The 13,433-nt window shown below is 38.0% G+C and overlaps 1 protein-coding gene across 1 annotated transcript in view; it reads right to left on the reverse strand.

The window, feature by feature from the left end:
* LOC306849922 (serine/threonine-protein kinase WNK2-like) overlaps positions 1-13,433 on the reverse strand; it is a gene marked incomplete at both ends in the record, with an annotated part of 97,968 nt that overhangs the window by 62,498 nt on the left and 22,037 nt on the right. The window contains 4 exons of the mRNA XM_079385305.1: positions 1,247-1,335; positions 8,477-8,634; positions 9,843-10,063; positions 11,124-11,296. Coding sequence (XP_079241431.1) covers positions 1,247-1,335; positions 8,477-8,634; positions 9,843-10,063; positions 11,124-11,296 — 641 coding nt within the window. The remainder of the gene's footprint in view (positions 1-1,246; positions 1,336-8,476; positions 8,635-9,842; positions 10,064-11,123; positions 11,297-13,433) is intronic.

The following is a 13,433-nucleotide window of genomic DNA, read 5'->3' on the forward strand; positions in this document are numbered from 1 at the left end:
TTACGTCTGATTACGTTTGATTGAAGGTCTTTTAATGGAGAATGTGAAATTAAAAATGTGCTCATTGTGACTCATTTTGCCAGCACAGGTCACAAATGGTCATAGGCACGTATCCTTCAGGAAAAGCTGACCACCAACCTCAGTCAAACTACTGCGCTTTATATGAGTGTATTTAGCTTCTGTTTGCAATTTGAAACCCTATCAGCAGCATTTGGGATGTGTGCGATTATGATTTAAATCTTTTAAAACCCTTTCAAACACTTGTGTGATTTATTTTGCAGAAGTAAACATGAAATGATCACGTGAAATATAAATGCACAGAATTAAAACAGGCAGAATGAGTAATAGAGTTGTGGATTCATACGTTTAGCAGTCACTTTGGGAATAAATCTTCTGTATTTACAGACAAACTTTTTATCCCCATGAAATAAGTGCTTGTTTTTTCTTACGATAAGTTTGGTAACGGGGTTGAACAGCTGAATTTGATGATGTCATGATCAGTATCGGATTCAATGGCAAAATTATTTGTGTCTGCATTCAGATAAAACCAAATATGGGTGGGAATTAATCTGGAAAATTGTCTGAACTATATGAAAATCCCATTTTAAAATGTTATTCTGTTCCTTTCATAGTTAACATACAGTAAAGCATTTGCCTTGTATAATTGACAAAATTATTTTATTATATAAATTATAGACAAAATTATACTATTTCTTAAATTCTTTGTAAATATTATTTAATGAAAACAAACATGAAGTTCTTTAGTGGACACGTTTTGTCTCCATCACTTCACACTCACTACTATTGCACTGGACTTTTAGTCGTTTATCTAGAACACTGTGCTGTCACCCAGATCACCTGCAAGAACAATTCTCTATTGTTTGTTCAAATTCATTATTTACCAACAACAAAAACTCTTCTCTGGCCAAACTCTAAAGCACAATCACATGTATGCATGTGCAGAGAAGACAAACCCATAATGCACTGCCATCAAGATGGATTTTAAATGCACTTCATTCAACAACAGAAAGCATCAGTATTTAAACATTATAAGCACTTCAGTGTGTGTGTGTGCTGTGCATTTTCATTCTTAAGAGTGCTGCTTTGCTCATGTTGAACTACTGAGCATACTTGAAGAACTTCATGTCTCATGTGGAGATGTTGTCTCTGTAGACTGTACTCGTGAGCTTGAGCGTGTCTCTGTCTGTGGTTACTGTACTGTTCTGGGCTGTCTGTCAGTACTCACCGCTCCTCCTTATTCTGACAAATACACTCGCCGATGATCTCTTTGATCTCAGGATCCATCACTTTATTATAACTGGCAGGCTTCACCCCCTGAGAGAGAGAGAGAGACAGAGACAGAGAGATATTAAGCAGCAGTAACTCTAGAGGACCAGCACATTTTGCATCTATTTGTGAATAACAGACCAAAAACTGATGTGGTTATTCACTGGTCATCTTTTTTTGAGCTGTGGCTCAAAACCTGCTGCAAACAGACTTCTGCATCAGTGAGCTGAACTCTGCTTCAAACATCAGACTAAATTTGTTCACAAATCAGTTTCCAATTTACTGAGTTGATGACAGTTCACTGATTTTCAACGGATAAATCAAATTTCAGTCAGATTGTCACACAAAGCTATCACACAACTTCAGAATGTAATGCACAAGTTTTTAATGGTGCTATTTATTTAATTATGTTTTTGATTTTGGTCATTATTACATATCATGGTACAGAACATATTATTTTATGCTCTGCAGGAAAACAGAAACTAGTAAATTACAGATTTTTTATTTTTGGGGTGAGACTCTATAATTATCAATGTCAAAAGCAAAATAGGAAATCAAAATATTTATAAATATCTCAACTAATCAATAAAACAGTGACCTTGCTCCATCACTTGCTCTTTCTTGGCCACCTGTGCAGCAGCAGCACTGAAGCAAATCATTGAAACTACTCGCTCGTCTCCTTCAGATGAAATAAATCACGGCGATGTTCATCTGAATTCCATGAAGCATATTCATATGCATTATTTGCTGAAGTCAGCAGCGTGAGCACCGCATTGACTCCTTCAGAGAGAAATAGAGAATAGAGAAGCCCCGACCAGAGAGAACGCAGGACAGTGATCGGGTTAGCTACTCAAATCAATACCCAACTACACACACACACACATACACACCTTTCATTAGGCCTGGCTCCAACACTTTAATACTTCAAGATAAATCACACACAGAATATATAAATATAAATTAATCTGAAAAGTCTAGATAAATGATTCTCAACCAGATGGCCCCAAGACTACACGCATTAAAATAAAACAAATCAAGCTTAACAATAAAAAAAAGAACAGAAAGAACAAAGATATTTATTTCACCCCCAAGAATTTAATTCAGTGTCAAACTTTTGTAACACTACAATTTAATTATTATTATTTTTTTTTTTTTGTTAACAACTGATTATTGAGTTTTATTTTGTGGAACAGTAGTACAAAACAAAAATCAGCTGTACAAATTTAAAACCCACCCCTTGGTAGACTTCAAAAAACAAAACAAACAAATAAATAAATAAATAAAATAACAAATAATAATAATAAACACATATTAATTAAAATAATAGATAAAAAAAACAATACAATTATTTTTTCAAAGATTTTAGAAAAGAAGACACAACATTAAAAGCTGAATGCCACGAATGATCAGTTTTCATGTTAGATCCATGTATACAAGAAGTAGAGAGTTCCCCTGAGATAATGTCCAACAAATACACCGTCCAGGTTCATCTGTCCCAAAAGTCATTCATGAAGAAATGGCGTGGCGTCAAACATATCTCGGTACCCAACAAATATGATGGTCCTGTGAGAGCTGAGTCCAAAAAGGTGAGAGAGAGGTGCACTCCAAAAAAAAAAGCAAAAACGTGCCTAAAACTCCTTGAGAACAGAGATTACACTTAGGAGAAGACGACAGATTCATATAAAAATGTTTCATTGGAGTCAAGTAAACCCTATGCAGCAATTTCCAATGAATCATTTGGTGATTAGGGTTTTTAGAAGACAATTTAAACATACCCCATACTTGATCGGAAAATAAAACATGCACATGCTCATTAAGATCCTTAGCCCAAACAGTAGTAATAGATAAAGGTTTGTATGAATGCTTAAGAAGAAAGAGATAGATGACTGAAGCAGAGGAGGGAGATTCCTCAGAAGGAAGGATTAGTTTGTGTAAAGGATGAACAGGCAGAGAGTTCCAGGGCACCCCATACACCCGTAGGGCCGATCTAATGCACAAATACATAAAGAAGGAGGTGCCTGGCAGATTATATTGAGTTTTAAGATTCTCGATGGATTTTAAACAACTATCATCATAGATATCTCCCAGAGTGTTTACTTTATTATGAGTCCATTGCGGACAATGAAATGGAGTACCGCCTGAGGTTATTATTGTGGAAAATAATATGACATTTTGTAGCTAGTTGTGAACGTCTTTCAACATCCCTCCATGTGGAGAGGAGATGGGTTACAATGGGACCAAACCGAGATTTCAACCAATTATCAGAAAATGAAGGAGACGGGACTGGCTATCCAAAACCTCTCAAGGCTGCCCGTCATGATGGAGTCTGTAGGCAGAGCGGTCGCCTCTGAAACAGAGGCGATTAACCGCAATATGGGTTCGATCACGGCTAGGCTCTCGGCTTTGGAAAGGAAAATTGATGGACAAGGAGATCAGAATGGACAATGAGAATTAGCTGTGAAACTGGAAGACAGCTGTTCGCACTAAGACAAAACAATCTTATCTCTTTCCGGCTTCCCACAACAGAACGGCTTGGCAAGGCCGCTCTGGTATCAACTCTCCTGTGAATACTGCAGGGAGACGCTCTTTCTTCCATTCCCTCCCCCTATCAAACACCTTGTTATTGTCGGGCGCTTGTGCTCTGTCCAAGGTCGTTTCCATGGCAATTGCTATGTCACATCACAACCTGCGAACTGAGTCGACTGGTTTGGAGTGCTGGCGAAACGGATTTCAAGGCATACGAACTCACACGAACTTACACATACACACACTCATACACTTCCCTACCCCCATCCCACGCCTTCGTCGGTTCATCCTGTCAGGTGATAACGGGTCCGTGTGTTTGCGCTGAATGGCTGCTGGCCGGATGGCTGTTTCGTCTGAACTAGGATTACTATGCAAGTTATGTTCCTGTGTTGACTGTGCTCCATGCCGAGGTTTTTTGTCTGTTCTCACACTGCACTCTCGTTCAGGAACGTAGTGTGAGGACAATTTTTTTTCTCCTCTCTTTCCTCATGTTATGCTGTATTTCTTCTTCTTCAGCTCGTTCATTGCATTTCGTTGCCTTGTACCTACATGTGCAATGACAATAAATTGAATCCAATCCAATTTACACTGCCTAAGCAGAACTCCCGAAAAAACAAGATGCTTCAATTTATACGGATAAACAATAGATTCCTCAATTACTCTTCAAGACACAGAAGTGTCAGCACAAAGGCTTGAGCATACAATCTAAAATTAGGGAAAGAAAGACCTCCATGTAATCTACATCGTTGTAAAGTAGTCAGTTTAATACAAGGACATTTCCCATCCCATATATACCGTGAAATACATGTATCTAGTTTATGCAGTAGCCAACCGGTGGAGCGAGAGGAATCATGGAAGAAAATAAATTAATACGTGGGAGAACATTCATTTTAATCACCGATATACGGGCCTGAAAAGAAGCAGGAAGACAAGACCAATTTTCAAAATCTGTGGCTACTTTGGCTAGAATACCATTATAGTTTTATGAGACGATTTCCTGCAGGGAAGGAAAAACATCTATCCCCAAGTACTTAAAGTTTTGAACCAATGGAATAGATATAGAAAGGGACATGGAATCAATTTTAGAATTGAGGGGAAGTAAACATCACTTACTCCAATTAATTTTAAACCCAGAGAGAGATCCAAAATGGTCAAATAAATTCAACACACGAGGAATAGAATGTGACGGTTTCTCCAAAAACAATACGATATCATCAGCAAACAAAGAAATATGATGATGAGTATTCCGTATATTTATGTGAGAAATAGTTTCAGATTGTCGGACCGCTTGAGCTAAGGGTTCCAAGGATAGGGCAAATAACAGAGGAGACAGCGGGCAACCCTGACGAGTACCTCGATGTATAAAGAATGGGTCAGAGCGAACAGCACCTGTGAGAATCGTGACTGCTGGATTGGCATACAGAACTTTTATCATATTTATGAAACTTGATCCCAGACCCAGATGCTGTAGAACCGCCCATAAATAGTTCCATTCTAGCTGGTCGAAAGCTTTCATCGCATCTAGAGATAGTACTGTGCAAGGGGAGGACAAACTATTATTTGAATTAATAATATGATATAACCTCCGTAAGTTATCCGAAGCTGAGCGAGATTTAATGAATCCTGTTTGGTCATGATGAACTAGAGATTACTTTAGCATATAATTTAACATCAGTCCCTATCAAAGAAAGTGGCCGGTAACTAGAACAGGAAGTCGGATCTTTATCTTTTTTTAACAAGAGAGAAATAACAGCTATATTAATGGATGGGTGAAATGAGCCTTGAGTAACTGAAAAATGTATCATATCTAACATGAGGGGGCCTAAATCAGACCAGAAAGTGGTATACAATTCGATTGGAATGCCATCTATGCCTGGGGATTTCCCCTTGTTCATAGATCAGATTGCTGACTCCAGCTGCTGAAGATAGATCGGTTCAGCCAGGTATTCCGAATCCGAATATGACAGCCTAGGTAAATCAAGGTTGGACAGAAAAAATGCAAAAGAGTCAGGGTCACCATCAGCAGAAGTAGTATAGAGGTTAGAGTAAAAAGAGTGAAAGGCGATATTAATGTCATTTGGGTCTGTCATAATGAGCCCAGATTGGGATTTAACTGCTGAAATATTAGCCAATTTTTCACTGTTGCGTAATCTTAGGACTAAAAGGTGGCTTGGTCTACTCCCTTGAAAATAATAATTCTGCCTGGATCTTTGGATCAGGAATTCTGCCCTGGATCTCAGTAATGAATTGAGTTCGGACCTAAATGCCATGATTTTACTGAGTGTATTGTCTGAGAAACGCTGATTATCTCTAGTCAGATTCTGGAGCTGTGATCCCAGTTCAACTATCTTTTTGTTTTGGTTTTTCTGAAGGAAAGAGGCATATGAAATTGAGTTATTCCTTATAAATCCTTTAACTGCATTCCAAAGTGTTTGAGGATCATCCACTGAACCTTGGTTAATTTCAATAAACTCAGCAAATTTATTTCTGAATTGACTGCAACAATTTTCATCCTGTAACAATTTAGGGTTAAATCTCCATCTAGTGGCACGAGATGGCCGAGGGATCAAAGATAATCTGCACAAATTTCCATCATGATCCGACAAAGATAAGGAACAGATATCGGCATCACGAACAGCTGAAGATAAAGAAGTAGAAATGAAAATATAGTCAATTCGAGAATAGGATTTATGAGTAGCAGAAAAGAAAGTGAAAGACTTAGCAGAAGGGTTTAATAAACGCCAACTATCCACCAACGAGGATGAGGTTACACATTGCCGAAGTTTGTCAGAACACAAAGCTTGAGAGTGTGATTCCTTTGGTCCAGATCGATCTAGGAAATGCGGCATTACAGAATTCGTATCTGCACCCAATAAAATTTCAAAATCTGAAAACTTCAAGAGATAGGTTGACAAAACAGAAAAAAGTAGGGTCAGGAGTACAAGGGGCACAAACTGAGAGAAATAAAATATTCCTATTTTCTCTGAATACTCATTTGAGTTTTTCCTGAGTCGTGTATTTGAATGCTTATAAACTCTTTTGAATGTTTAAATGGGCAAGGCATAAAAACGCGTGCAAATGATAAGCTTTTGTGGCGACGTGCAGCAGTGTCGCATTTTTAGGATGGCCTCAGCCAGTTGAAATGAAAGATGCGCAATATCACTGGTCATCAACAACAGAAACACAGCGCGATTATCAAAAATCAGTGCTTCGATCGCAACACAGACGGGGTGAATTTATGAATGAACGTGTGAAAGTTCTGTCACAAAGATGTTTTTACGTATCCTCGTGCTTTTTTAAGTGGGTATCCGGAAATCCTTGACCTTTGCTAGTGGGTATACCACTGCTGTCATCAGCTGTTTCACCGCCAGAGCAGATGTAGACAAGAATGACTCCTAAGCGATTGAGGTGTTCTGTTGTTGGATGTAATAATGAACATAGCAGTTGTCTTTTACTCGCGTCATCTGAGCCACTGAAGAGGATTACGTTTGGTTCTGAAGGGAATGCGCCCTCGATCTACCTAAATGTGTCTATGTTCGCGCAAATCATTCGTGATCCAGCTTCACCTCCAGAAGAAGTGAGTACAAAGTTTTTTTAAATTAATCTTTGCAAATAGCCTTTCCTAATAATGTGCTAATTAGCAAGTTTCACGATGAATGGGTCAACCAAACTGTGTTACAGACTTTTCATTAAGACCCTAAAGACTAATATCAACTTGTGGAAAATGGGCATTACATGACCCTTTTAAAAGTAGAGTAATCATAGCAGTTTTCATCAATAGTCTGTCTGTTAAAGCTTCAAATCGCGTTATTGATGACAGTTTTCCATAAAAATGGTTTGCATTCCGATTCTGACATCTAAAGGCACACAATACATTTTTTCTTATTCCACAAATTTGACCCGTTTCCCTCCACTTGTTACCAGTGTTTTTCTGCCAACACAATGCACACGAAACTGCAAGTGACGTAACTGTGGCATCTACTCCAGATTTGTGTCAGGCTTGTGTTGTATTATGTCTTGTGTTTTGTTCCCATGTGCTCCCTTATGCCCATATTTGGTCCTTCCTGTTTCCTGTTCCCATTCAGATATTATTAGTTAATCGCCATTCGTTCTGTTTCACCTGTGTTGATTAATCATCTCGTTTGCCCCTTTTTTGCCTGTCTTTATCAGCCATCAGTTTCTGTTCACCCTTTGTCCTGGATGTTACTGAATGGAATATGTGTGTTGATGCTGACTATTTACATTTACTCTATTGTCGTGTGCTTGACCACAACCACGCTCTGTGACAATTGGTCTGTAAAAATGGAATTAGAAATACATATCACCAAATTTGTAATTTAGAAGAACAGTACATTAAACTGATGTGATGGTGTAATGTGTGCGTTTCCTATCAGACTGAAGTCAGAGCTGAATGGGAGTCTTTTCCATGCAAAAAGTCATGTTTGTAGAGAGGCTCCAATTCAGTGAATAATATGCTGACTTTTTATGCTTTGAATTTCCTTGTTTGTGCTTTATGAACATGCAGAAACACGCTGAGGTGGATTTTAGCAGCCTGTGTAATAAGATGAGTCTCAAAGATCAAATCAGTCATACAATCACAGCAGTCTTACTGAAATGAGACGATCACTGCAGTAAGAAAGGGCTCAAGTGCAGTGTGACTTACGCTGGTGACTTTGCGGTAGATCTGAGCGGCGTTCTGGCACTCTGAATATGGGTACTCAGACGTGGCCATCTCCAGCATGCACATGCCAAACGCGTAGACGTCCACGGACTCATCGTAGTGCTCCTCGTACATCTCTGGAGCCATGAACTCCGGCGTCCCTGAGGATACGATCACACAAACTAATGACAGCACGCCAAGATGCTCTGACACACAGACAAACACACAATCTGCTTTAATGGGGCTCAATGTAGCTGCAGCTCACTTCTGTAATTAAATGATTGACAAAATGTTGAAGGCAGTCTAGGAATCTAAGGATGTTTTTTGCATCTGCACTGATATTGGGGGAAATCTGTGAAACATGGTAAAATGAGCAACACACTCATTGGTATCTGAAAGCAAAGTCAAATTAACCAGAATAATGAATAAAGGAACACTGTACAATACCAGTCAAATGTTTTTGAACAGTAAGATTTCTAAAGTTTTAAAGAAGTCTCTCTTCTGTTCACAAAGCCTGCATTTCTTTGATTCAAAGTACAGCAAAAACAGTAACATTTGTTTTCTATTTGAATATATTTTAAAATGTAAGTTATTCCTGTGATTTCAAAGCTGACCATCATTACTCCTGTCACATGATCCTTCAGAAATCATTCTAATATTCTGATTTGCTTCTCAAAAACATTTATTATTATTATTATTAATATTATGTTGAAAACAGCTAAATATATTTTTTTTCAGGTTTCTTTGATGAATGAAAGTTCAGAAGAACAGCATTAATCTGAAATACAAATCTTTTGTAACATTATAAATGTCTTTATCATCACTTTTGATCAATTTAAAGCATCCTTGCTAAATAAAAGTATTAATTTCTATAATTTCTTTACAAAAAAAAAATTATTCGGACTTCAAGCTGGTAAAGTGAATGGTATAGTGTATAATGTTACAATAGCTTTTAATTTCAGATAAATTATGATTTTTGGACCTTTCTATTCATCAAAAAAAAAATCACTCAACTGTTTTTAACATTGATAATAATCAGAAATGTTTGTTGAGCAGTAAATCAGTATATTATTATGATTTCTGAAGATCATGTGACACTGAAGACTGGAGTAATGATGCTGAAAATACAGCTGCAGATCACAGGAATACATTACAGTTTAACACATATTCACAGAGAAAAAGGTTATATTAAATAGTAAAAATATTTCACAATATTACTGCATTTGCTGTATTTTGCATCAAATGCAGGCTTGGTGAACAGAATAGAATTCTTTAAAAACATTCAAAATCTTTCAATCTGTTCAAACATGTTTGACTGGTAGTGTATGTTAATGCAGAGCTGCTGGATACGACTGGAGCGCTGTCTCACCGATCACACTCTTGGCGAAGGAGGCTCTCTTGAGCGTGGCCAGACCCAGGTCTCCGATCTTCACGCTGCCCGTGGGCCCCGTGATGAAGATGTTGTCACACTTCAGGTCCCGGTGGATGATGGGAGGAGTGCGTGTGTGAAGGAAGTGCAGGCCTTTGAGGATCTGACGACACCAGCTGCGCAACACTTTGGGTTTCATCACCTTGAAGCGCTTCAGATACCTGGAGAAAACTAAAATATTACTTGTATTCTGCATAAAACAGAATGTGTAACAGCTGCGACTCCAGAACTCTCCCTCTCAAAGAAACTGTCACATGACTTCAGAAAACCCACTTTATTTGAAGCGTCTTTAACTACACATCAGGTCATTCCTCATATCTGATAAAAGATCATGATCTTATTGCCCTGAAATGCTGAACAATATATTTTACAGCTGTCTGTCATCAACAACATCCTCTAAATTCAAAACATTTTATAAGGTAAAAAAAAAATAATAATAATTTGAAACATTTAACAGCATTTAAAATCACAATTTTACAATTTGATTGAATTTGATTTTTTAAAAGTAATAATTCTCTGTAATGTATTTTTTTTTCAGTTATTAAATTTAATAATTAAATTACACTACAATAAGGTTCATTAGTTAACTACATTAGTAAACATGAACTAAGAATGAACAATACTTCTACAGCATTTATTAATCTTAGTTAATTTCAGCATTTACTAATGCATTATTAAAATCACAAGTTGTGCTTGTCCTCATTAGTTAATGCACTGTGAACTAACATGAATAAACAATGAACGACTCTTTTTATTAACTAACATTAACAAAGATTAATAAATACTGTAATAAACGTAGTGTTCACTGTTCATTCATGTTAATTAATACATTAACTAATGTTAATGAATGACACCTTATCGTAAAGTGTTACCAATGAAGGTTTTTAGTTATTGCTCACTGTTATTTTGACCACTGTACCTTTAAATGTATGCTCATAAATCACAAATCATTAAATGATAAAGCTGACATCACGTCCTTGGAGAGAAACAACTTGATAGTTGTGAGTTGAGTGAGGCTTGACCATTTTACAGCTTCTATTTCACAGTTTTTGTTTCATAAATGCCTAAACAATGACATCTCCCTATCATGATTATATAAAAGGCAGCACACTCTGATCTACTCCTCTCCTGGATTACACTGGACTGCAGCTCAGACTCTGACTCTAATCACATCAAGCATGGTCCGTGTTCGTCTGAGACGTTCAGCAGAGCGCTCCTCACGTTTTGAGCGTGCCTGACGTCATGAGCTCTGTGACCAGCACGATGCACTTCTTCCCCTTCAGCGGAGACTCCCAGAAATCATAGAAGCGCACGATGTTTGGATGCTGGAGACCCTTCAACATCTCAGCCTCCTCTTTAAAGCGCTGCCTCTCCACCTTCGTCAGCTTGCGGTCCTGAAACACACGACAACCAATTAAAACAATTCATCTGACACTCTGAGAAATCAGACCCAGATACATAAACTCAAATCAAAGAACTGGAAAATCCTTTCTTCAGGATCACTATGAGCTTGATATTAATCACAGCGAATAAATCAGCTCGGTGAGGAACAGACAGAAAGACCTCATGAGAAATTGAATTCAGAAATATCTTCTATATTGAGTGTCTCTTTTCTTCAACGAGTGAGAGAGATATACCTCCACCATCCTTCAGAGAGAGATGTGTCCCTGCAGCACAAAAGCAGTCATCAGTAGCACAGGTATATTTGTAGCAATAGCTAACAGTATGGGTCAAAATTATCCATTTGTCTTTTATGCCAAAAATAATTAGGCTATTAAGTAAAGATCATGTTCCATGAAGATATTTTGTAAGTTTCCTACCGTAAATGTCTCAAAACTTCATTTTTGATTAGTAATATGCATTGCTAAGAACTTAATTTGAACAACTTTAAAGGAGATTTTCTCAATATGCTCCCTCAGTTTCCAGATTTTCAAATAGTTGTATGTCGGCCAAATACCTAAATTTCTGAAAATGTACCCTTATGACTGGTTTTGTGCCCCAGGGTCTCATAAAATCATACAGTGACACTCTTCATCACTCACTCAATCCCTCATCGAGAACATCAAGTCCCACATTACATTTATATAAATGTGTCTCATTACAGAAGTCAAATATGTTGTGAACACTGTTAATGCCAACTTTAAAGCATAAGTGTCATGTTTAGGCCTGATGAATGTGCACAAGGAAATACACGTGTGCGTCGTGAGAGGCTTTTGCAGCTCCAGCAGTCTCATGCATTATGCAGCGGTTGCTTCAGTGTCTTTCCCTGCATGCTCCACCTCTGCTCCATCTGCATCACCTCATGCTCACAGTGCAGCTCTGACAATGCATCTTTCAAACATCCTGCTAAATCACACTGTTTTCAAAGCACACTTCCAGGTAAACGTTTGGAATTAATGTTGATGAAAAAGTCTGTTCACCAAGGCTGCATTTATTTCAACAAAAACACAGTAAAAACCGTAAAAGTGAAATATTATTAGAATTTTAAATTGTCTGACCTACTTTATCTCAAGTGTTTTAAACTACTTTGTATTTACATTAAATCCACGTCTTGTGTACATACATGTTTGTATTTTTATTTAAAAATACATTGGTACTCTAATATAAAGATTGACCATACTGTTTTCTATGTCAGAATACTGTAAACTGTAATTGTGATCAAAGCTGTATTTTCAGAAGAATCAGAATCAGAATCAGAATCAGAATCAGAATCAGAAAGAGCTTTATTGCCAAGTGTGTTTGCACACACAAGGAATTTGTCTTGGTGTTATGAGCTTCCAGTACAGAAAGTACAAACATAGTGCAGACAACATATAATTAAGGTGATAAAGAACACTAATGAAGAGAATATACAATAATTAAGGATAACAATAGTAGTAAAAATAAAAATATACAGAAAAGAGACATGACCATAGACAGAACTGTGAATGTGCATGTGTCCTATGTACAGATGAAGGTTTGATGGGTTATTTACAGATGTACAGTACCGGGGTGTGTTATGTGTTGTTCAGGTGGGATACGGCCTGGGGGAAAAAACTGTTCTTGTGTCTGGCTGTTCTGGTGCTCAGTGATCTGTAGCGCCGGCCAGAGGGCAACAGTACAAAGAGAGAGTGAGCTGGGTGTGAGGGGTCCAGAGTGACTTTCTTAGCCCTTTTCCTCACTCTGGAGGTGTAAAGTTCTTGGAGGCTGGGCAGAGGGGCACCGATAATTCTCTCAGCAGTCCTAACTGTCCGTTGTAGTCTTCTGATGTCTGTTTTGGTAGCTGAACCAAACCAAACAGTTATAGAAGAACATAGGACAGACTCGATGATTGCAGAGTAGAACTGTTTCAGCAGCTCCTGAGGCAGGTTGAACTTCCTTAGCTGGCGGAGGAAATACAGCCTCTGCTGGGCCTTTTTCGCAATAGAGTCAATGTGATTGTCCCACTTCAGGTCCTGAGAGATGGTGGTGCCCAGGAATCTGAATCACTCTACTGAAGTCACAGTGCTGTTCATGATGGTGAATGGGGGGAGAGCAGGGGGGTTTCTCCTG

This window comes from Barbus barbus, assembly GCF_936440315.1.
Source record: "Barbus barbus genome assembly, chromosome: 29".
In the NCBI taxonomy this organism is placed as follows: Eukaryota; Metazoa; Chordata; class Actinopteri; order Cypriniformes; family Cyprinidae; genus Barbus; species Barbus barbus.